Genomic DNA, 26,282 nt, shown 5'->3' with positions numbered 1-26,282 from the left:
GGAGAAGAGGGGAGCTGTGGACTGGGAGAGAAGAGGGGAGCTGTGGACTGGAAGAGAAGAGGGGAGCTGTGGACTGGGAGAGAAAATGGGAGCTGTGGACTGGAGAAGAGGGGATCTGTGGATTGGGGGAGAAGAGGGGAGCTGTGGATTGGGGGAGAAGAGGGAACCTGTGGACTGGGAGAGAAGAGGGTACGTGTGGACTGGGAGAGAAGAGGGAACCTGTGGACTGGGAGAGGAGAGGAGTATTTGAGGTAGGCTGCAGCCTGTGAAGTATATCATAGCGCGGAATTTATCTATATTCTTCTACAGTTAACTCTTTGATTGCCCCTGATGTTAACCCCTGCCCAGCAAGTGTCATTAGTACAGTGACAGTGCATTTTTTTTTTGTTAGCACTAATCACTGTTAGTGTCACCGGTTCCCAAATAAGGGTCAGGTGTCTGATTTGTCCGCCGCAATATCGCAGTCCTGCTATAAGTCACTGATCGCCACTATTACAAGTAAAAAAAAATAAAAAAATAAATAAAAATATCCCATAGTTTGTAGACATCATAAATTTTGCGCAAACCAATCAATATACGCTTTCTGGGATTTTTTAATACCAAAAAAATGTAGCTGAATACATATTGGCCTGAACTGATGAAGAAATTAGATTTTTTCATTTTTTTTTTAATTAGAAACCACAGAGATGATCAAATACCACAAAAAGAAAGCTCTATTTGTAAGAAAAAAAAGGACATCAATTTTATTTGGGTACAGGTTCGCACGGGCGCGCAATTTTCAATCAAACAGCGCAGTGCCGTGTCACAAAAAATGGCCTGGTCAGGAAGGGGGGTAAATCTTCCATAGGTGAAGTGGTTAAAGTGTCACCAAACCCACATCATAAAAAAAACTACCAACAAATGGTGTATTCCATGCTGTTCATACTCAGTTAGTCACTATGAGATTATTTTTATGTATTCTGCAAAAAACCATGTGAGCATGTGACCAGCAGAAGAGGGCTAGAAGCTCCTCGTGCTTATGTTTCCCTGCAGACAGGCTGGTAGAGAGCTGGGCCATGTGACAGCTGTATATAACAGTGTTGCCACCCGCCCCTTAATTAACGGGCAGCCTGTAAATTTCAGCTTATTTTTGGGCTGCCCGTAAATGCCCGTTATGGGCAGCGGCGCCTGTAAGTAGAATGGCTGGGGGCCGATGTGGACTGGGGGAGAGGAGGGGAGCTGTGGACTGGGGGAGAAGAGCTGAGCTGTGGACTGGGGGAGAAGAGGGGAGCTGTGGACTGGGAGAGCAGAGGGAAGCTGTGGACTGGGAGAGAAGAGGGGAGCTGTGGACTGGGAGAGAAGAGGGAAGCTGTGGACTGGGGGAGAAGAGGGGAGCTGTGGACTGGGAGAGAAGAGGGGAGCTGTGGACTGGGGGAGAAGAGGGGAGCTGTGGACTGGGAGAGAAGAGGGGAGCTGTGGACTGGGAGAGAAGAGGGGAACTGTGGACTGGGAGAGAAGAGGGGAACTGTGGACTGGGAGAGAAGAGGGGAGCTGTGGACTGGGAGAGAAGAGGGGAGCTGTGGACTGGGAGAGAAGAGGGGAGCTGTGGACTGGGAGAGAAGAGGGGAGCTGTGGACTGGGAGAGAAGAGGGGAACTGTGGACTGGGAGAGAAGAGGGGAACTGTGGACTGGGAGAGAAGAGGGGAGCTGTGGACTGGGAGAGAAGAGGGAAGCTGTGGACTGGGAGAGAAGAGGGGAGCTGTGGACTGGGAGAGAAGAGGGAAGCTGTGGACTGGGGGAGAAGAGGGGAGCTGTGGACTGGGAGAGAAGAGGGGAGCTGTGGACTGGGGGAGAAGAGGGGAGCTGTGGACTGGGAGAGAAGAGGGGAGCTGTGGACTGGGAGAGAAGAGGGGAACTGTGGACTGGGAGAGAAGAGGGGAACTGTGGACTGGGAGAGAAGAGGGAAGCTGTGGACTGGGAGAGAAGAGGGAAGCTGTGGACTGGGGGAGAAGAGGGGAGCTTTGGACTGGGAGAGAAGAGGGAAGCTGTGGACTGGGAGAGAAGAGGGGAGCTGTGGACTGGGAGAGAAGAGGGAAGCTGTGGACTGGGGGAGAAGAGGGGAGCTGTGGGCTGGGAGAGAAGATGGGAGCTGTGGACTGGGGGAGAAGAGGGGAGCTGTGGACTGGGAGAGAAGAGGGGAGCTGTGGACTGGGAGAGAAGAGGGGAGCTGTGGACTGGGAGAGAAGAGGGAAGCTGTGGACTGGGAGAGAAGAGGGAAGCTGTGGACTGGGGGAGAAGAGGGGAGCTGTGGACTGGGAGAGAAGAGGGGAGCTGTGGACTGGGAGAGAAGAGGGAAGCTGTGGACTGGGAGAGAAGAGGGGAGCTGTGGACTGGGAGAGAAGAGGGGAGCTGTGGACTGGGAGAGAAGAGGGGAGCTGTGGACTGGAAGAGAAGAGGGGAGCTGTGGACTGGGAGAGAGGAGGGGAGCTGTGGACTGGGAGAGAAGAGGGGAGCTGTGGACTGGAAGAGAAGAGGGGAGCTGTGGACTGGGAGAGAAAATGGGAGCTTTGGACTGGAGAAGAGGGGATCTGTGGATTGGGGGAGAAGAGGGGAGCTGTGGATTGGGGGAGAAGAGGGGAGCTGTGGACTGGAGGAGAAGATGGATGCTGTGGATTGGGGGGGGGAGAGGATAGCTGTGGAGTGGGGGAGAAGAGGAGAGCTGAGGACTGGGGGAGAAGATGGGAGCTGTGGACTGGAGGAGATGAGGGGATCTGTGGACTGGAGGAGAAGAGGGGATCTGTGGATTGGGGAGTAGAGGGGATCTGTGAACTGGGGGAGAGAAGGGGAGCTGTGGACTGGAGAAGAGGGGATCTGTGGATTGGGGAGAAGAGGGGATCTGTGGATTGGGGCGAAGAGGGGATCTGTGGACTGGGAGAGAAGAGGGAACCTGTGGACTGGGAGAGAAGAGGGGACGTGTGGACTGGGAGAGAAGAGGGAACCTGTGGACTGGGAGAGGAGAGGAGAGCTGTCGACAGGGGAAGGAGGGGAGCTGTGGACTGGTGAGTGAAAAAGTGAGCTGTAAATATGGGAGGCATAGGTGAGCCATGGACAAGGGGGTACAGAGGTGAAACAAATAGGTGTGCAGAGGTAAGCAATAGATGGTTACTTGGGGGGGGGCAGGGGATATCTAATTACTGCTCATTGTCCTGATATTTTTCTTTGCCCTATGTGATACAAATACACTACTGAGCCCTGTGTGTTATGCAATACTGAGAGCCGTACTCTCGGTACTCTGTGTCTCTTGTGCAATGCATAGATTATTTGGCACTGCTTTACGTCTTACCAGTGTTCAGAGTGTTGGAGGTGGAGAGGTGGCCGGGAAGGGTGAGTTCCTGCACCTATTCTCTGAGAACAAAAGCCCTGGTCCTGGATATGAATCCAGCTGCTATATTTGCTTGAAATTATATTTTTATACTAGGGTAGAGATGCAATTACAGTATTATATTGGAGCAGTAGGTGGCAGCAGAAGACTTCTCAGTCTTTAACAGGTTGTTGACAACACTCCACTGTTCTGTAAACTCATGCGATTTCTCGGAAATCACATGGCAGTATTTACAAAGACTCTCCAGCAGGTGGCACTGTGTACACTAAGTGGAGGAGGAAAGTTGCCAATTACATGAAGAATAGACAATACAAATAGCAGTTCTCTGTATGGGAGCGCTCTGTATATTGTGTACCGTTTCTATGTACATGTGTATGTGTGGGAGCGCTCTGTATATTGTGTACTGTGTCTATGTACATGTGTATGTGTGGGAGCGCTCTGTATATTGTGTACTGTGTCTATGTACATGTGTATGTGTGGAAGCACTCTGTATATTGTGTACTATGTCTATGTACATGTGTATGTGTGGGAGCGCTCTGTATATTGTGTACCTTGTCTATGTACATGGGTATGTGTGGGAGCGCTCTGTGTCTATGTGTATGTGTGGGAGCGCTTTGTATATTGTGTACCTTGTCTATGTACATGGGTATGTGTGGGAGCGCTTTGTATATTGTGTACCTTGTCTATGTACATGGGTATGTGTGGGAGCGCTCTGTGTCTATGTACATGTGTATGTGTGGGAGCGCTTTGTATATTGTGTACCATGTCTATGTACATGTGTATGTGTGGGAGCGCTCTGTATATTGTGTACCTTGTCTATGTACATGGGTATGTGTGGGAGCGCTCTGTGTCTATGTGTATGTGTGGGAGCGCTTTGTATATTGTGTACCTTGTCTATGTACATGGGTATGTGTGGGAGCGCTTTGTATATTGTGTACCTTGTCTATGTACATGGGTATGTGTGGGAGCGCTCTGTGTCTATGTACATGTGTATGTGTGGGAGCGCTTTGTATATTGTGTACCATGTCTATGTACATGGGTATGTGTGGGAGCGCTCTTTATTGTATTTACTTAAGGTTGTCTAAATTGGTAATATGTGTTACTTAACCACTTTCAGACAGGAGGATTTGGCTGCTCAATGACCAGGCCCTATTTTGCGATTCGGCACTGCGTGACTTTAACAGACAATTGCGCGGCCTAATAAAATTGATGTCCTTTTTTTCCTACAAATAGAGCTTTATTTTGATGGTATTTGATCTGATCACCTGTGCAATTTTTATTTTTTGCGCTATAAACATAAAAAGAGCGACAATTTTGAAAAAATAACAATATTTTTCACATTTTTTTATATGAAATTCTCATAAAAAAAGTAAAAATCAAAGTTTTTGAACATTTGTTTTCTGCAACATATTTTTGGTTAAAAAAAAAAATCATAATAAGCGTATTTTGATTTGAGTTATTGCGTTTACTAACTACGGGAAAGATTTATGTTATTTTTATTGTTTTGTTTTTTTTTTTACTAATAATGGCGGCGATCTGCATTTTTTTTTTGCGGGACTGCGACATTGCCGGGGACAGATTGGACCCCTTACTGACATTCTTGACACTTTTGGGAGTACCAGTGACATTACTACAGTAATCAGTACTAAAAATATGCACTGTTACTGTAAAAATGACACTGGCAGGGAAGGGGTTAACTGTACTGGTGATCAAGGGTTTAAATGTGTCCCTAGGGGGCGTGAATCTAACTGTCAGGGGGCGTGGCTTGTGAAGTCATCACAGAGACATACGATCCTATATAGCAGGATCACATAGCCTCTGTGATCACTTCAGTGAGAATGACAGGCGGCTGTGTTTACATCAGCCGTCTGCTCTTCTCTCTCAGCTGCGGGAGATCGCGAGTGGCCGGCGGCCATCGGACCTGCCGTTCACACTCGCTGGCTCCCTGGCTGATGAGCGGGGGCAGGAGCGCGCCACCGCCGGCGCGCACTCGCCCCTAGAGTCTCCTAAGTGAGCGACGTAGTACTACGTCGCTTTGCCCAGGAGCGTCTACCTGCCGCAGTAAGGCTCGGTTTCCACTAGTGCGACTTGCGGTGCGACTTGACACATGTCAAGTCGCACAGCAAGTCAAAACCCATTGTTTTCAATGGGGCCCGTTTCCACTGCCGCGGCTTCAGTTGCGGCGACTTCAAAAGTAGATCGTGCACTACTTTTGAGCCGTCTTCAGTGCGACTTCCCTCTATATATGAGGGGCAAGTTTCACTGAAGCCGCAGTTTACTTTCGCTACGAAGTCGTGCTAGAAGTAACACGACTTCGTAGCCGCACTAGTGGAAACCGAGCCTAAAACTGCAGCGGGCGGTCGTTAAGTGGTTATGTAGCTATTTGGTTTTATGACATAACATGACATTAGACACATTACAAGAACTAGAATAGAGTGTTACATGTGGGCTTGTCAATCAAAGTCCATATATGACTTTTTGATTTTAGTACCTCCTCTTTTATAGAAAAATCTGAAGTTAGCAGAAATTATGTATGCCATACAAGGTTTTGAGCGTTGTGAAGTTACGACATCTACATGTAAGATATATATAGCCAAGAGATCCATATTCAGGGGACACACTAGGAGAGATCACACTCACATTCACACACGGGTAGTCACGTACAGGGAATACAAACACAAAGACTTTACAAATACTCTTTGACCACCTCAAACAAGTGCTTTCTCTCAGAAACCTAAAGACGTCATTTCCTGTTTCTTCTTGAACATGCAGCTTAAGCCCGTACACACGATAAGAAAATCTGAAGGGAAATTTCGTCCGACGACCGATCTGCCGATTTTCGGATTGTTAGTATGTTGCTTTCGACAGCCAACTCTGACTTTTCGGCTGACAAAATCCTGATATGCAGGCTATAAAATTTTTGTTGTAACGTCCGATTTTCGTCTCATTAGTACAGATTTTGACGGAAAAAAATCTTAAGAGGAAATCAGAGAGGAAAGAACACATACAAAGCAATCCAACACATGACATCACTTCTGAAGTAGAATTCTGTCGTACGGGAAAATTTGTATTAAAATAACCTTTTCACTGTCCACATCAGACTAGCTTGCCACAAAAAAGGGACGACAGATCGTTCGATAATCTGATCGTGTGTACGGGGCTTTAGAGTAGAAGGACATGGAAGAACACACAATGCCTATACAGCCATGACTTCAAGCTTTACACATTTTTCCTATGGAGCACTACACCCATGGGAGCTGCTTAGTGTGGCTTCCCCTTAGTTACCATTAGCAACTGAAGAACATTTAGACATGTTTTCAAGTGTGATTACCTCAGACAAGGACCAGTCCAGTTTCTTTGTTTTTAGGGTTTATTGAGAACTTGGATGGGAGAAGGGATGAGTGGGATACTCCAACAACTGAACTATGCACAAATTGAGGCAGGGACTGTATATACAATACTGCTTGGATGCTGGTTAATGCTGACTGACGCTGGTCACGGCTAGGCCGCTTACTTTAAGTTCACCTTTGACTGTGAAAAGTCCTTTTAGCTCCCTAAGGCCCCTTTCATACAGGCGGACCGTTCAGATCCGCCTGTCCGTTTTTTGGGCGGATCTGAACGGTCCCCCCATGCATCCCTATGGAGCATCAGATGTCAGCGGGGACATGTCCGCTGACATCCCATCCGATCTGATCCGTCAAATCTGGACGGATGGAAACCCTATTTTCCATCCGTCCAGCGAATCGGATCGGATGGGAACGGACCAACAGTCCGTTCCCATCCGATTCCCCCATAGAGATGCATGGGGATCTGACAGCTGTGTCTCCGCACACAGCGCGGAGACACAGCTGTCATCCTCCTGCTCAGCGGGGGATCAGCGGATCGATCCCCCGCTGAGATAAATGGAGTCCGTCTGACGGGCATACTGTGTGAAAGAGCCCTAAGGGATTCCTTTCCTGAGGTAGCTGACTTGTAGTATTGACTGCACTGATGAACACTTCAGGCCCTTCCTGGCGCCCCCTTTACTCCCCAATCTTCAGGGCTTCACAACTTGGCACCCCCTTTACTATACACTCTGGGTAAGCTGGCTCTCTGATCCCTTTGACCTCTCTGGAGTGGTCCCCTCTCTTAGGCAGACCCCTGGGCAGATTCTTGAGTACTCACAATACTGTTTTTCCAGAAGAACTCTGTCCAGCAGCTCCACTCGGTCAGCACAATGGATCTTCTGCAGCAAAGCTCAACTCCTGGTCCCTAGGCCGACTGCCTCAACCCCCTTCCTCACTTTAGCAGGAGGAGAGACAGCCGTCCACCTCCTCCTGGGACTTTGCTCCTGCCAAAAGACACCCTGCCACATGCCCCCTCAGGATTTATTCACAATCCCAGGATGCATTGCAGCAATGCCCACCCACTGGGACAGTCATAAACCCTGGTGTGCTATTGGCTAGGTTTCCTCCACTGTCCAACAAGATCCCTCATTGGATACAGTGGGGAGACTCCGCAGACTCAACAGGACACACCTGGAAACATGTGACAGGCTAACTGACAGATCAGACCCTCCTGATAAGCAGAACAGGGTCACATATAGTGTATATTTTACCTAGCACCTACCTAGGAGGGTGCTACATCAAGCTTTTTTTTCTTATATTTTTACCTAAACTGAACTGAACTTTTATACGTTTTACATTGTATTTATGATGCCAACTGTGTGACAATAAATTCACACTTTCATTTTAAGTCAGTCTTGCTATCTATACTAATTTCCGGAAATGCCTAAACGTACTAAAATTTTAGATATCTTCAATATTTTTCAGTGGGAAAAAAGGACATATGTTTTATTTGGGTACAGCGCTGCAGGGCCCTCTGATTCCTCCTGTTCCAAATTGTATTGTAACTGTAATGTCTGCCTTCATTTTGTTAAGCGTGCGCAAACTGTTGGCGCTATATAAATCCTGTATGATAATAATAATAATATCACAAAAAAATGGCCTGGTCAGGAAGGGGGGGGGGGTAAACCTTCTGGAGCTGAAGTTGTTAAATAAAAAGGGAGATGGCCTGGCTGGGTTAGGTATGCACAAAACTGAATCACCAGCAGGTGATTAAAGTGGTTGTAAAGGCTCGAGGTTTTTTACCTTCTCTGTGCAGATCCCCCCTCAGGCTGGGTTCACATATGCTGCGGCCGAGGCTCCCAGCATTGGGTCTGGTTTGCCGATTCAGGTTCGAACCAGGTCCACATTTTTACCTGATTTTGCACCTGAAACGGACCAGAAGTTGCACAGGACCCTTCTTCAATGCAGATCACGGCCACCCCAGAGCCGGTCACACTCTCCTGTCATGCAAATTGGATGTGGAGAAACCCCCATCCAATTCACATGAGTGTTACCCAGCTTAATACTTACCTGAGCCCCATCTTGATCCAATTCCTCGGCTATCTGGGAATTCTGCCTGATTATTGGCTGGGAGAGCAGTGGGAACCATTGCCTCTGTGTGTGAATGGACATGCAGAGCCACAGTTTGGAAGCAAGCCTGCTTGGGTGCCCCCATTGTAACCGGCTTGCTCTGGGGGCACTGGGCAGGAGGGAGGGGCCAGGATTGCTGGTGAGGGACCTGAGAAGAGGAGGATCCGGGCTGCTCTGTGCAAAACCAACTGCACAGAGGAGGAAAGTATAACATTTTGTTAAATAAAGAAAAAAAAGACTTTAATTTCACTTTAACCAGCATTATGGGATAACAGCAGAACCTTAGCAGTTAAAGCCATGGAACTACACGTACCAGCATGCCTGCTGATCTTTCAGGATAGAAGAGACATCCACAGTGCAGCAGCTATTCGTATTCATATACTGGAATGTCTTTAGCATTTACTTTCACTTTGTGGCTTCTCATCTCCAACCTTCGTTGTTATTCTGCCCGGTAACTGCTGATCCTCTATGTAATCATTTTCCTATTGGATAGAGCGGAAGTCTCCTCCAATCAGCACAGAGCTTCGCCTTCCTGTACACAGAGTGTCTGAGCTGGGAGAAGTGAATGGTGTCGTCGTGTTTTGGGGTCTCTATTGATGAAGATGATGACCCCCCTCATCCTGATTATTCTGGGGGTGTCAGGGGTGGAGTGTGGTAAGTAGAGGACAATATAGATGACATCTTGTCAGTGGGGGAGGGGGGATGTATAGAATGGTAGAAATCAATGTTTAGTGATAAAGGTAGAAGTATTGTGGAAGTGACAACCATGTCCTGTCTGTGTGAAGATGACAATACGGCTCTCCAGGCTCTGAAGGATCTTTATTGATCTTGTGTACGGAGCTGATGATGGACGGAGAGGTCGGTATGGTTACACACCGCCATTTCCTGTATCCTTGTTGATGAAGTATATTGTCTCTTAGCCGGAGTCATATTCTAATGCCTTAAACCAGTTTTACAGCTTTGAAAAGTGTTAGGCACCTTTCACACGGGATTTCCGCCCGACGGACTCAGTTTTGCTTAGCAAGGATCGATCCGCTGATCCTCCCTGAAAAAGCAGATGACAGCCCCGTCTCCACTGTGTGCAGAGAGACAGACCTGTCAGAGTCCCGCTCATCTCTATGGGAGATCGGATGATTACGGACCGCCTGTCCATTTTCATCCGATCCGATCCTCCGGACAGATGGAAAATAGGGTTTCCATCCGTCTGGATTTCACGGACTGGATCGGATTACGGCGGGTGTCAGCGGACATATCCCCACTGACATCCGCCGCTCCATTGGGCTGCATGGATCATCCGATCCGGTCCACCTGAAAAAACTGACAGATGGACCGGATCGGATTACGGCGGGTGTCAGCAGAGATGTCACCACTGACATCCGCCGCTCCATTGGGCTGCATGGAGCATCCGATCAGATCCGCCTGAAAAACCGACAGACGGACCGGATCAGAAAGCCCGTGTGAAAGGGGCCGTAGTAAAACTGTACATATATAAACTGCCCAGTGTATTGAGGTGAATTATTCCACCCTTTTTTTGGAACAAATTGGGTCTTCATTTTGATGGTTAATTGTAGTTTAGAATATCTCCTGATTTATTTATTTTTTTATCAAAGGAACGCTGAACCCCCCTAAAAAAATAATAGAATAAAAAAACGATATATTTCTTGCCATTATCGTAACCCATCACCAAAAAACAACCCAAAATAAATTATTTGATTTCTGATTATTGCAGTGCTAACACATGTGTATTTTATTTGCTGTCTATACCCATAGTACAGCCAAGAAACACTAGTGCACATTTTTTTTTTTTTTTAACATCCTACCTAAAATACACTAAGTCCCGGTTCACACTGGGGCGACCTGGTCACCTCACAGGTCGCCGTAGGTCGCCTTCCATAGGGAAGCTGCGGACCCGTTCTAATAGGAGCGACACAAGTCGCTCCGACTTAGAAAAAGGGTCCGGAGCTTCTTTGGGGCGACCCGGAGCGACCTGCATAGACTTCAATGTTATGAAGTCCGTGCCGGCCGCTCCGAGGTCACGGCGCGCTGCTCGCACCGCGACCTCGGAGGTCGCCCCGGGAAGTCGGATCGCCCCAGTGTGAACGGTGCCTAACACTAAATAAAAAACAAAAAAACCCCAAAAAACCTTTTAGGCTATTTAACCACTTAAGCCCCGGAAGATTTTACCCCCTTCCTGACCAGGGCCTATTTTGCGATTCGGCACTGCGTGATTTTAACGGACAGTTGCGCGGTCGTGCGATGCTGTACCTAAACTAATTTGACATCTTTTTTCCCCACAAACAGAGCTTTCTTTTGGTGGTATTTGATCACCTGTGTGATTTTTTTATTTTTTGCGCTATAAACAAAAAAAGAGCGACAATTTTGAAAAAATACCAATATTTTTCACATTTTTTTTTAATGAAATTATCAAAAAAAAAAGTGTAAAAATCAAAAATTTTTAACATTTTAGGCCAATTTGTTTTCTGCTACATATTTTTGGTAAAAAAAAATAAACGTATTTTGATTGGTTTGCGCAAAAGTTATCGCGTTTACTAACTACGGGAAAAATTTATGTCATTTTTATTGGTTTTTTTTTTAACTAGTAATGGCGGCGATCTGCAATTTTTTTTTTTTTTTTATTGATATTTTTTTCGGGACTACGACATTGCGGCGGACAGATCGGACCCCTGACTATTTTTGACACTTTTGGGGGTACCAGTGACATTACTACAGTAATCAGTGCTAAAAATATGCATTGTTACTGTAATAATGCCATTGGCAGGGAGGGGGTTAACTTTATTGGTGATCAAGGGGTTAAGTGTGTCCCTAGGGGCGTGATTCTAACTGTTAGGGGGTGTGGCTAGTGAAGTAACCACAGAGACATGCAATCTTATACAGCAGGCTCGCATAGCCTCTGTGCTTACTTCAGGGAGAATGACAGACGGTTGTGTTTACATCAGCCGTCTGTCCTTCTCCCTCTCCTGTGGGAGATCAGGAGTGGCCGAGTGTGAAATGGCTCCAAACTTCAGTATTTAGGTGACGCTTTATAAGCCTTTACAGGTTACCAATTTAGAGCTGAAGAGGAGGTCTAGTGCTAGAATTATTACTCTTGCTCTGACGTTTACGGCAATACCTTACATGTGTGGTTTGATCAACATTTAGGTATGTATATGGGACCAACACGTTTTTGTCTTTGCACAGGGGACCTGGGGCACTTTACATTTTTTATTTATTTTTATTTTTACACTGTTTCTTTAAAAAAAATTGAAATCACTTTTACTGTTGTCATAAGGAATGTAAGCATGTGACAGTAATAGGTGTTGACAGGTACTCTTTATTGAGATTAGACCCCAGATATCTCCTCTGCCCTAAAAGCATCTGATCACACAAAGATTGGTGTGTACACTGTGACAGATGTTGATGCGACACTGGTACACTGACAGATGTTTTTGTGCACTTGTACGCCATGACAGATGTTGATTATTGACCAGCGGACACTGACAGATGTTGACAGTCCACTAGGGACACTGACAGATGTTGGAATGGAATTGAACACAATTGCAGATGTTTGTGCGCTGGTGCACTGACAGATATTGATGTGATACTGGTACAGATGTTGATGGGACACTTGGACAAGGATAGATGATGCTTTGTGGGGTGTGGGTGTCAGTGGGGTGGCTGCACTGACTGTGATCTGTGTATAGAGGAACAGTAAAATCATCAGCTAGTGATATGACAGGCTGTTGCCAGTGCCATCTTAAGAGCAATAAAGGGCCCCGGGCAATGCAGTGCACTGGGGCCCTGCCTACACAATCACCCATGAGAATAAAAATTAAAATAATTGAAAAGGCGAAATTTATTGGTACAGCAGTGCCAGGCTAATGACAGCTTCCAAGTTTGGCGGCTGGGCCTGGTGAACACACACACACTCGACTGTCCTGTGTGCGCCTGTTCCCATGGAGGCGGACAGGTATTCCTGCAGTTGTGGGCTCACCCTCCTTGGCCCAAGTGGTCTGACAGCAGAGCAGGGCCGACAGGCGCTTGCCATCTGCTAAGTTCGGCGGCGGGATGCACATGGGGATGTTGGGCTGGGTCGCTGGGCAGGTGGGGCTCCCCGGGCAACTGCCCAGCGTGTCAGTTCGGTAAGATTGCCTTGGCTGCAGCATCCCCATGCATCTGTTTACATTGTGTAAATGCTGTGATTGAACACAGCCATCACATGATCGGGAGGGTGATCACTGAATTGTGCCGCTGCACAGAGCCGGTGTTCCGTGAAAAAAACATACCCGTGAGAAAACCATACCCTCGTCACTTCCGGTTCAGCTACGGAGGGTATGGATTTCTCACGGTAGTTAAACTTGCGGCGGGTACATTAAAACACTTCGGGTGCAACATAAATCATGTCCTCTCCTATCGCTGTAACATCCCTCATCTCCGGTAATAAATATAAAAGCGGATCACGGAGCCGCGATCGCCGTCACATTTACGTCTCATACACCCGCCGCCGCTTTTATATTTATTACCGGAGATGAGGGATGTTACAGCGATAGGAGAGGACATGATTTATGTTGCACCCGAAGTGTTTTAATGTACCCGCCACAAGTATAACATTAGAGACAGTGCCATGATATTTTCATGCCCACCGAGCATGCGCACTTCTCAAATTCTTTCTTCTTCAATTACGTATCCGGGGCTCTGAGCATGCGCACTACTGCGCTGCTCAGCTGTTTCAGACCGGAAGTGACGAGGGTATGGTTTCTTCACGGGGTATGGTTTTTTAACGTTACACCGGTTTTCACCGGACGTACAAATACATCCAGTCAGAACAGGGAAGCTCTCACCTGGCTGTTTATGTACAGTGGCCGGATGGAAAGCGGTTAAAACCTAACCTAGCTATTTTATTTATTTTTGTTTGATTTACATTTTTCTCCTCTAGCAAAGACAAAGACAGGTTCAAGGTTTTTTACCCTCGTGTATTCTATGCATAAAGGTAAAAACATTCTCTGTGCAGCAACCCCCCCCCAAATACTTACCTAGGCCCCATTGTGTTTCAGAAATATGCACGAGAGCCTTGGCTCTCCGGGGACTCTCCCTCCCCAATGGCTGAGACAGCAGGCCATTTGCTCTTGGTGCAATCAATCATAGCCAGTGAGGAGTGAGATGGGTCAGGGCGGAGCCACGGCTCTGTGCGTGTAAATGTGCACACAGAGCAGCAGTTCGGGAGCAAGCCTGCTTGGGTGCCCCATTGCAAGCAGCTTGCTCTGGGGGCACTCAGCAGGAGGGAGGGGCCAGGAATGCCAGTGAGGGACCTGAGAGGAGGAGGATCAAACCACTGCACAGAGCAGGTAAGTATGACATTTTTGTTATTTTTTGAAAAAATTACAAATTGCCTTTAATATCACTTTAAATCATCATTAAGTCTATGGGATGGAAAAACACATTTAACCAATCCTCCGTTCCCCTAGCCTAGCAGACAGTACTCCCCTTTCTCCAACAGTGGTTTGTCCATCGGCATTCTCACATCCAAAGCAGGACTATAATCCCTGCAATGGTCTTGCTCGAGTGCAGGTGAGAAGAGGCTGGGGGACCAGTCTAAAGGCCCATATACACGATACGAAAATCGGAAGGGAAATTTCGTCCGATGAACGATCTGCCGATTTTCGGATTGTTAGTATGGTGCTTTCGACAGCCGATTACGGATTTTCGGAGGACAAAAACTGGATGTGCAGGCTATAAAATTTTAATACGCCAACACAACATCCGATTTACATTTAATTAGTACAGTTTTAGTCTGAAAAAATTTGTAAGAGCAAGACTAGGCATGCTCAGAAACTAAAGAACACATACAAAACAATTTAACACATGACATCACTTCTGAAGTAGAATTCTGTCCTACGGGAATTTTCGTATGAAAATAACCTCTTCACTTTCGACATCAGACTAGCATGCCACAAAAAACAGACAAAAGATCTGATTGTGTGTACGGGGCTTAAAGCGGTTGTAAACCCTAAAAAAAAAAAAAAAAAAAAAAACAACCTGCAAGACAAAGGCATAATGAGCTAGTATGCATCGCATACTAGCTCATTATGTGTTACTTACCTTAGAATGAAGCCCCGACACGGACCCCCGGACATCGCTGCGGGCGCTGCCATGATCCCTTGGTGTCTCTTCCGGGTTCGGCGGCTCCGGCGCTGTGATTGGCCGGAGCTGCGATGACGTCACTCCCACGCGTGTGCGCGGGAGTGATTTTCCGGCAAGCTCCCGGCAAGCAAAACTGAAGGTCCCCCCGGACCTTCAGAGCGCATTAGCCACTCGCGTGAGCGGCTGCATGCACTGCAAATATCTCCTAAACCGTGCCGGTTTAGGAGATATTATTTGTACCTGCAGGTAAGCCTTATTATAGGCTTACCTGTAGGTAAAAGTGTCAAAAAGCGGGATACTACCGCTTTAAGAGCCAGAAGAGCCTGCGGGAGAGGAGGACCATCTATGTAAAACTGCTGTACCTGCTCTCCCAAACATAAATGAACAGTTAACCCTTGCAGTGAAGGCTTTTAGGTTTCCTGGCTTTTATCTTTAACCACTTGCTGCCCGCCCTGTAACAGATCCCCACTGTCTCTGCTGTTTGGGTCCCTGCTGTCTGTGTCCCTGCTGTCTGGGTCCCCGCTATCTGTGTCCCCACTGTCCCTGCTGTCTGGGTCCCTGCAATCTGTGTCCCCACTGTCCCTGCTGTCTGGGTCTCCGCTGTCTGTGTCCCTATTGTCTCCGCTGTCTGTGTCCCCACTGTCCCTGCTGTCTGGGTCCCTGCTATCTGTGTCCCCACTGTCCCTGCTGTCTGGGTCTCCACTGTCTGTGTCCCTATTGTCTCCGCTGTCTGTGTCCCCACTGTCCCTGCTGTCTGGGTCTCCGCTGTCTGTGTCCCTATTGACTCCGCTGTCTGTGTCCCCACTGTCCCTGCTGTCTGGGTCTCCGCTGTCTGTGTCCCTATTGACTCCGCTGTCTGTGTCCCCACTGTCCCTGCTGTCTGGGTCCCCGCTGTCTGTGTCCCCACTGTCCCTGCTGTCTGGGTCTGCACTGTCTGTGTCCCTATTGTCTCCGCTGTCTGTGTCCCCACTGTCCCTGCTGTCTGGGTCTCCGCTGTCTGTGTCCCTATTGACTCCGCTGTCTGTGTCCCCACTGTCTCTGCTGTCTGGGTCCCCGCTGTTCTTGCTGCCTGTGTCCCCACTGTCCCTGCTGTCTGGGTCCCTGCTGTCTGTGTCCCCACTGTCTCTGCTGTCTGGGTCCCCGCTGTTCTTGCTGTCTGTGTCCCCACTGTCCCTGCTGTCTGGGTCCCTGCTGTCTGTGCCTTATCACTGCTACGACCTGATCATTGATTTGGTGTATTGTTTTACTGGTGGAGAATGATTCTCTCAGTGTGTTTGTTTGTAACTGAGACTGACTCATATGTGACAATTCTGTGACTCATAACTGGTGTACTCTTCACTTGGAACTGTTATAAGGTTGTTTCCAACATGTCAGTGTGCTGGCAGCAGGTTGATTTGTTACAGGAAGGGGCGGAACTCTCTTTCTCTAGGATCATATTACTATTGAGTCAATAGTGAACTATTTCATATGAGTCAGTTCAGTGAGATGATCCGATCCGTCCACTTTACTGAAAAGAACGATTCATTCATGAACTTACTGGACATCGCTAGAGCCTGCTGGTCCACTGCCACAGAACAGTGAGGATGCCACTACTAGGTCTACATGGTTTAACCACTTAAGCCCCGGAGGATTTGGCTGCTAAAAGACCAGGGGGTATTTTGCGATTCGGCACTGCGTGACTTTAACGGACAATTGCGCGGTCGTGCAACGCTGTACCTAAACGAATTTCACGTCCTTTTTTTCCCACAAACAGAGCTTTCTTTTGGTGGTATTTGATCACCTGTGCGATTTTTTTTTTTTTTTTTTTTTTTTTTGATCATGCGCTATAAACAAAAAAAAGAGCGTCAATTTTGCAAAAATAACAATATTTTTCACATTTTTTTATATGAAATTCCCCCAAAAAAAATGTAAAAATCAAAACTTTTTAACATTTTCGGCCAATTTGTTTTATGCTACATATGTTTGGTAAAAAAAAAAAATCGCAAAAAGCGTATTTTGATTGGTTTGCGCAAAAGTTATCGCGTTTACTAACAAAGGGAAAGATTTTTGTCATTTTTTTTTTAACGAGTAATGGCGGAGATCTGCGATTTTTTTTTTTTTTTTTGCGGTACTGCGACATTGCGGTGGACGGATCGGACCCTTGACTGACATTTCTGCCACTTTTGGGGTTACCAGTGACATTACTGCAGTAATCAGTGCTATACATATGCACTGATACTGTAAAAATGACATTGGCAGTGAAGGAGTTAACTGTATTGGAGAGTGAAGGGTTAAGTGTGTCCTAGGGGCGTGATTCTAACTGTAAAGGGACATGGCTATTGGTGTAAAAACAAAGATCAACGGTCCTACATAGTAGAACCGTCTGATCTTCATTTTTACACCAGGGAGAATGACAGGCGGCTTGTTTACATTAGCCGCCTGACTTTCTCCCTTCACCGGAGCGATCGTGAGTGACCGGCGGACGATTGGGTCCGCCGGTCACACGCACTGACTTGTCAGTGAACGAGCCGGGGCGCCTCAGCGGGCGCGCGCCCGCCCGCAATTGGCTCACAAGTCAGTGACAGTGACGTATCCCTACGTCACTCTGCCTGGCCGGGGCTGACCGCCGCAGTATATAGTCGTGCGGCGGTCGGCAACCGGTTAAAAAAGCATTTGCTGTGCACAGAGGATTGATACCCTTTGTGACTATTGAGGAATATATTTACATTACTGTTTTTTGCCCCCAGAGTTGAGCATTAAAGTGGTAGTAAACTCTTTTCTGCTGCTTTTCCCTACAGGTATGCTTATAATAAAGCTTATTTGTAGGTATAATTGACTAATATTCTAAATGTGCACCATTTAGGCACCTTACACACGATACTCCTGTTAGAGCATCTACGTTTTCTGGCGTAATTGTAATGCGCGCATTTGCGCGCTTACGCGCTCGCGCGAATTCGCGTAATTGCGCGCAAATTTATTCTAGTGTTTTGGATATTCAATTGACATTTTGGGTCATTTGAGCGCATTCGCGCGTTTGTGCGCGTTTGTGCGTGTTTTTGCGCGTTTTTGTGCGCATCAGGCGCAAATTACTGACCAAAAATGCAGATTTTTCTATTTTGTACTTACTGAAGAAAACGCGGCGCTCATTTACGCGGCTGTGTGCATAGGCACATTAAGAATGAATGGGCTCTATTTTAGCTCAGAAAAAAAAAAAAACGCTGTACTGAGCATTTTTAAGCTGCAGTGTACAAGAGGCCTTAGGAGATATTCCAGTGAGCAGCAGCCGGTGACATCACTACGCATGTGCTCTGAAGGGACGCATACTCATGCTGTCCCTTCAGAGTTCTGTGCTGTGACCGTGACTCCTGTGTGCATTTGTGAACCCAGAAGAAAGACCGGGGCAAGATGGAAGCCCTGTCAGCAGTGACAGCACATTGCTCCAGGGCTTCCTTTTAAAGGGGTTGTAAAGGTTTAGATTTTTTTTAGTAAAAATAACAAACATGTTATACTTACCTGCTCTGTGTAATGGTTTTGCACAGAGCAGCCCTGAACCTCCTCTTCTGCGGTGCCCTGTTGGTGCTTCTGGCTCCTCCCCTTCATTGGGTGCCCCCACCGAGAGCTGCTTTCCACGGGGGGGCACCCGCCCGGGCGCGCTTCAGAGTCCCGCTGCTGCATTCATTGACACAGACAGCAGGACTTGGTCCCGCCCCCCTGCTCCAGTGTCACTGGATTTGATTGACAGCAGCGGGAGCCAATGGCTCTTCCTGTTATCAATCTATACAATGAGGGCAGGGACATCGGCTGCTGCCACTGGGCTCATGCACATCGCTCTGGGGGAGCTTCAACAACATTTTTCACCTTAATGCATAGAAAGCATTAAGGTGAAAAACCTTGAGACTTTACAATCCCTTTAACCACTTTCCGACCACCCGCCGCCTTTTTACTGCGGCAGGATGGCTCTCCTGCGCAAACCGACAGAGATCTACGTCGGTCGCACGCGGGAAGGTAGGGGGTGAGTGCGCGGCGCGCTCCCACCCCCATTCAGCAGCGGGGAAGCCGATGCGTGTGTCAGATGGCTCCGATTGCCGCCTGACACCCACGATCGTTCCCCGCTGAGAGAGAAGTACGGCCGGCTTTTGTAAACACAGCTGACCATTCTTATTTCTGGAATGATCACAGAGCTCCTGTGATCCTTCTATATAGGATCACATGTCTCTATGATAATTTCAGAAGCCACACCCCCCCACAGTTAGAATCACTCCCCTAGGCTCACATTTAACCCTTTGATCACCCACAGTGTTAACCCCTTCCCTGCCAGTGTCATTATTACAGTAACCGTGTATATTTTTAGCACTGATTACTGTATTAATGTCACTGGTACCCCTAAAGTGTCAAAAATGTCAGTCAGGGGCCCCATCTGTCTGCCGCAAGGTGAAAAACCTTCAGACTTTACAATCCCTTTAACCACCTCAGCTCCGGAAGGTTTTACCCCCTTAACCACTTAATAATAACAACAAAAATGGCCGCACTCCAACAGATATAATATTGCTTCTTTATTGAACCAACAGACAGTCAATACAGGATACAAAAAGGTAGAGGCGTTTCAGAAGTAATGTCGTGCTTGTACACCAACCTTGGTTCAAAAAAGAAGTAATATACAGTGGGTACTGAAAGTATTCAGTCCCCCTTAAATTGTTCACTCTTTGTTATATTGCAGCCATTTGCTAAAATCATTTAAGTTCATTCTTCTTCCTCATGAATGTACACATAGCACCCCATACTGACAGAAAAACACAGAATTGTTGACATTGTTGCAGATTTATTAAAAAAAGAAAAACTGAAATATCACATGGTCCTAAGTATTCAGACCCTTTGCTCAGTATTTAGTAGAAGCCCCCTTTTGATCTAATACAGCCAGGAGTCTTTTTGGGAAAGATGCAACAAGTCTTTCACACCTGGATTTGGGGATCCTCTGCCATTCCTCCTTGCAGATCCTCTCCAGTTCTGTCAGGTTGGATGGTAAACGTTGGTGGACAGCCATTTTTAGGTCTCTCCAGAGATGCTCAATTGGGTTTAAGTCAGGGCTCTGGCTGGGCCATTCAAGAACAGTCACAGAGTTGTTGTGAAGCCACTCCTTCGTTATTTTAGCTGTGTGCTTAGGGTCATTGTCTTGTTGGAAGGTAAACCTTTGGCCCAGTCTGAGGTCCAGAGCACTCTGGAGAAGGTTTTTGTCCAGGATATTCCTGTACTTGGCCGCATTCATCTTTCCCTCGATTGCAACCAGTCGTCCTGTCCCTGCAGCTGAAAAACACCCCCACAGCATGATGCTGCCACCACCATGCTTCACTGTTGGGACTGTATTGGACAGGTGATGAGCAGTGCCTGGTTTTCTCCACACATACCGCTTAGAATTAAGGCCAAAAAGTTCTATTTTGGTCTCATCAGACCAGAGAATCTTATTTCTCACCATCTTGGAGTCCTTCAGGTGTTTTTTTAGCAAACTCCATGCGGGCTTTCATGTGTCTTACACTGAGGAGAGGCTTCCGTCGGGCCACTCTGCCATAAAGCCCCGACTGGTGGAGGGCTGCAGTGATGGTTGACTTTCTACAACTTTCTCCCATCTCCTGACTGCATCTCTGGAGCTCAGCCACAGTGATCTTTGGGTTCTTCTTTACCTCTCTCACCAAAGCTCTTCTCCCTCGATAGCTCAGTTTGGCCGGACGGCCAGCTCTATGAAGGGTTCTGGTCGTCCCAAACGTCTTCCATTTGAGGATTATGGAGGCCACTGTGCTCTTAGGAACCTTAAGTGCAGCAGAAATCTTTTTGTAACCTTGGCCAGATCTGTGCCTTGCCACAATTCTGTCTCTGAGCTCTTCAGGCAGTTCCTTTGACCTCATGATTCTCATTTGCTCTGACATGCATTGTGATCTGGAAGGTCTTATATAGACAGGTGTGTGGCTTTCCTAATCAAGTCCAATCAGTATAATCAAACACAGCTGGACTCAAATGAAGGTGTAGAACCATCTCAAGGATGATCAGAAGAAATGGAAAGCACCTGAGTTAAATATATGAGTGTCACAGCAAAGGGTCTGAATACTTAGGACCATGTGATATTTCAGTTTTTCTTTTTTAATAAATCTGCAACAATGTCAACAATTCTGTGTTTTTCTGTCAGTATGGGGTGCTATGTGTACATTCATGAGGAAGAAGAATGAACTTAAATGATTTTAGCAAATGGCTGCAATATAACAAAGAGTGAAAAATTTAAGGGGGTCTGAATACTTTCCGTACCCACTGTATCTGTTGGAGTGAGGCCATTTTCATTGGTATTATCAAGTTTGGCGGTGGTGAGCCGGGGTTAGCACCCATAGTTATTTGGAGCCTTCCTAGTCGGCATAAGCGGTGTGTGCACCCCTTAACCACTTGCCGACCGCCCCACACATAGATTTACTGCGGCAAGGCAGCTCGGCTGTGCATAATCACGTAGATCTACGTGATAATGTGCACGCACTCTCGGCGGCGCTCGCGCGCTGCCGGAGCAACGCTCCCGCTGTAATTGGACACAGCAGGAGCCAGACCACGGGAGGAGCGGGCTCGATCGCCGCCGGCCTCCCACGATCGTCACAGAAACTGACAGGAGAGCTGCCTGCCTATGTAAACAAAGCAGGTGGCTCTCCTGTCAGACAGGCACAAAGAGATCTGTGTTTCAGCTAAGCTTAAACACCGATCTCTCTGTGTCTGTCACAGAGCCCCCCCCCCCCACAGTGAGTAAGCACATTTACGCTTACATTTAACCCCTTTGATCACCCCCAGTAATTAACCCCTTTCCTGCTAGTGTCATTTATACAGTAACAGTGCATAATATTTAGCACTAATCACTGTAGTAATGTCACTGGTCCCCGAAAAGTGTCAGTTTGGGGTCCGATCTGTCCGCCGCAATGTCGCAGTCCCGCTAAGAATCGCTGATTGCCACCATTACTAATAAAAACAAAAAATAAAATAAAAAGTCCAAAAATCTATCCTGTAGTTTGTAAACACGATAACTTTTATGGAAATCAATTCAAATATGCTTTTTGGGATTTTTTTTACCAAAAATATGTAGCAGAGTAAAAATTGGCCTAAACTGATAAAAAAAAATTAGATGTTTTTACATTTTTTTTTTATCGGGAATGTTTTATAGCAGAAAATAAAAAATATTGTATTTTTTTTTTAAAATTGTGGCTCTTTTTTTGTTTATAGCACAAAATATAAAACTGCAGAGGTGATCAAATACCACCAAAAGAAAGCTCTATTTGTGGGGAAAAAAAGGACATCGGTTTTATTTGGGTACAGCGTCGCACGACCGCGCAATTGTTAAAGAATTGCAGTGCCAAATCGCAAAAAATGGCCCGGTCATTAAGGGGGTAAAACCTTCCGGAGCTGAAGTGGTTAATGACCAGGCCATTTTTTGTGATACTGCACTGCGTTGTTTAACTGACTATTGCACGGTTGTGTGACGCTGTACCCAAATAAAATGTATGTCCTTTTTTCCCGACAAATGGAGCTTTCTTTTGGTGGTATTTCATCACCTCTGCGATTTTTATTTTTTGTGCTATAAACAAAAAAAGAGCGATAATTTTGAAAAAAAAAAACAATATTTTTTACTTTCTGCTATAAAACATTCCCAATAAAAAAATTAAAAAATTCTAATTTCTTTATCACTTTAGGCCAATATGTATTTTGTGACATATTTTTGGTAAAAAAAAATTCCCAAAAAGCGTATATTGATTGGTTTGCCTTTTTTATTGTTTTTATTAGTAATGGCTGCGATCAGCGATTTTTAGTGGGACTGCGACATTGCGGCGGACAAATCTGACACTATGACACCTTTTGGGGACCAGTGACACCAATACAATGCTAAAAGAAAAATGCTAAACAAATGCACTGTATAAATGACACTGTCAGGAAAGGGGTTAACATCAGGAGCGATCAAAGGGTTAAGTGTGCTCATAGGGAGTGCTTTCTAACTGTATGGGGGATGGACTGACTGCAGGAAGAGAGAGATCTGTGTTCCTGCTTAGTAGGAACACACAATCTCTCTCTTTCTCTCTGACAGAACGCAGCACCCAGGGCAGCCGTCCCCTCCTGCCCACCCCATTGTCCTGGCCCTGGCTTTGATTACGGCATGCATTCACTGTGCCATTGTTTCGATAAGCTTCTGCAATGTCAGAAGATTTATTTCCGTCCAGTGTTGCATTCATTTTTTACCAAGATCTTGTATTGATGATGGGAGAGTCGGACCACTGCGCAAAGCCTTCACCAGCACATCCCAAAGATTCTCAATGGGGTTAAGGTCTGGACTCTGTGGTGGCCAATCCATGTGTGACAATGATGTCTCATTCTCCCTGAACCACTCTTCCACAATCTGAGCCCAATGAATCCTGGCATTGTCATCTTGGAATATGCCCGTGCCATCAGGGAAGAAAAAACCCATTGATGGAATAATCTGGTCATTCAGTATATTCAGGTAGTCCTCTTCGCATTGTGCGTGTGGAAATGCTGTTACTTTTCTTACTTTTACTATTAACCACTTGCCGACCGCTTACTATATATATATATATATATACGGCGGCAGAGTGGCTCCTACAGGCAAAACCACGTACCGGTACGTTGGTCGCCTGGTGGCAGCTAGGGGGCGAGCACGTGCTGCTGCTGGTGCGCTCCCGCCCCCGATCGTCAGGGGGGAAGCCGATGCGTGTGTCAGGTGGCTCCGATTGCCGCCTGACACCAGCGATCGTTGCCCGGCGAGAGAGAAGGGTGGTCGGATGTTGTAAACACAGCAGACCGTTCTTCTCCATGAAATGATCATAGAGCCCCTGTGATCCTTCTATATATAGGATCACATGTCTCTATGGTCATCTCAGAAGTCAAGCCCCCCACAGTTAGAAAAACGCCTCTAGGCTCACATTTAACCCTTTGATCGCCTATACTGTTAACCCCTTCCCTGCCAGTGTCATTATTACAGTAACAGTGCATATTTTTAGCACTGATTACTGTAGTAATGTCACTGGTCCCCCCAAAAGTGTCAAAAATGTCAGCCAGGGATCCGATCTGTCCGCCGCAATGTCGCAGTCCTGCTAAAAATCGCAGATCGCCGCCATTACTAGTGAAAAAAAACAATAAAAATTACATAAATCTTTCCCGTAGTTAGTAGACGCTATCTTTTGTGCAAAGCAATCAAAATACGCTTATTGCGATTCTTTTTTTTTTACCAAAAATATGTAGCAGAAAACAAATTGGCCTAAAATGTTAAAAAAATTTAGATTTTTAATTTTTTTTGGGAATGTCATATAGCAGAATGTGAAATTTTTTTTTTTTTTTTTTTCAGAATTGACGCTCTTTTTTTGTTTATAGCGCAAATAATAAAAATTGCACAGGTGATCAAATACCACCAAAAAAAGCTCTATTTGTAGGAAAAAAGGACATCTATTTTATTTGGATACAGCGTTGCACCCCTGCGCAAATGTCCATTAAAGTAATGCAGTGCCTAATCGCAAAAAATGGCCATTAAGAGGGAAAATCTTCCGGTCCAGAAGTGGGTAATAAATAAGAAGCTACTCATTGCTCACTCAGTTTGGGTTAAGTAACTTGTTACCAGCTGAAAGATAATCGCCCATGCTGTAACTATCCAATAGGAGGCTCTTACTTATTAGCTTAGTTAATTCCAGGTGGCAACTTTTTTTTTGGCCAGGCAGTGTAGATCCTCATCCATAAATGCCTGATTTCTCTTGGATATAGAAGGGTTATTTCCTTTGTCAGGATTTTATTGTCCCTTTCTGTCACTCTTGGAGATGATTGCTTCCCACTGGTACTGGAAGTGAAGACCGCACAGCGACATGCGATCAAACTGGGGGTGTCGTTAACATTTAATTGACACCCCCTGCGTATCGCATATGGCAGTGTGAACTGCCAGATGTGCGTTTGCGATGCGGGAACAGGCTGCGAATTGGCACAAGTGTGAACCGAGCCTTAAGTACACGACTGCACAATTGTCTGTAAAAGTAACGCAGTGCCGAATTGCAAAATATGGCCTGGTCATTAAGGGGGAAAATCTTCCGGCTCAGAAGTGGTTAAGGGGGCGTGGCAGGGGGTGTGTCCTATGCCTACATACTTTTGCTAATAGGGGTCCCTCATTCCCATTTCAAAAAGTTGGGAGGTGTGCAGACAGAATGAGGTTGATTTACTAAATTAAAATATACGGTGCATTGCAAGTGGGAAGCTCTGCTGATTTTCTATCATCCAATCATGTGCAAGCAAATATACTTTTTTTTAGGCCTCTTGCACACGGGATGTTTTTACAGCGGCTGTTTTTTGCTTCAGGCATTTTTTTCTGCAGCCAGCAAACTCCCCAGCATGTTCTCCTATGTCTCCATGCACACACAGGCTCTTATCAGCAGTTTTTGGCAGGGGGGTTTTCTGGCTGAAAAAAAAAAAAACAAAAACAAAATAAAACTATTGGGTTTGAAGAGGAGTTTTTATCAAAGAAAAAAGCTTAAAGACGCTAATGCAAAAATGCTGCAAAACGCTAAAAAAAATTGCGTTTTTAAAGCAGAATTCTACAGCTAACGCTACTGGTGGTTTTTATAACGTCCAGTGTGCATGAGGTCTTGCTGTCCTTGCGTATTCTTTGCAAAGTGAAGCTTTACCTTATTTACTAAGCTCTAGAGCAACTACATTTGCAAAGTGCACAATCTATTTGCCTTTAGTAAATCAACCCCAATGTGTCCAAGGCAGGTTTTCTGCCCTATGCAAAGATCTGTGGATAGCTGCAGCTCCTGTCATTGCTAAGCTGGTCAGAATGACTTGCGATTCCATCTGCACAAATCTGCTCCTGAACCTGAAATGACCAGAACATTTGTGTTACGGTGTCTGTTGTAGAAATTAGACGCTAAAGCCCCGTACACACGTACCGATCGTCGGCCGAACGATCGGCCGTCTTTTGTCCAGGGCTGTCCTGTCCGCTGAAAACTGCATAAGACTGCACACGAATTTTGTCGGCCAACAACAGCCGACTGCAGAAGTGATGTCATGTGATGGTTAACTTTCCTGGTCTTTTTTCTTCTCTGAGCATGCCCAGTCTTGCAAATCTGCTGATTGTCGGCCGAATACTGTACTGACTGGCGAACAATCGGCCGTTCTGGTGACGGCCAACAAAAATTTTTAAGTCTGCACGCCAGATTCTGTTCAGCCGAAAAGTCGCAGTCGGTTGTCGGAAGCATCATACTAAAAAGCCGACAATCGGCCGATCGGACGGTGGCCGAATATTTACGGCCGACAATCGGTACGTGTGTACAGGCCTTTAGTATATA

At 46.4% G+C, this 26,282-nt stretch overlaps 1 protein-coding gene across 1 annotated transcript in view; it reads left to right on the top strand.

Annotated features, from left to right (window-relative positions):
• The first annotated feature begins 9,418 nt into the window (after positions 1-9,418).
• LOC309560897 (class I histocompatibility antigen, F10 alpha chain-like) overlaps positions 9,419-26,282 on the top strand; it is a 401,810-nt gene continuing 384,946 nt past the window's right edge. The window contains exon 1 of the mRNA XM_082264587.1: positions 9,419-9,471. Coding sequence (XP_082120713.1) covers positions 9,420-9,471 — 52 coding nt within the window. The 5' untranslated portion in view covers position 9,419. The remainder of the gene's footprint in view (positions 9,472-26,282) is intronic.

The sequence above is a fragment of the Pelophylax lessonae genome, assembly GCF_965119305.1.
Source record: "Pelophylax lessonae genome assembly, chromosome: 7".
Taxonomy (NCBI): domain Eukaryota; kingdom Metazoa; phylum Chordata; class Amphibia; order Anura; family Ranidae; genus Pelophylax; species Pelophylax lessonae.
Note: the sequence above shows the minus strand (reverse complement) of the source record. Positions and strands in the feature narration are given on the sequence as shown.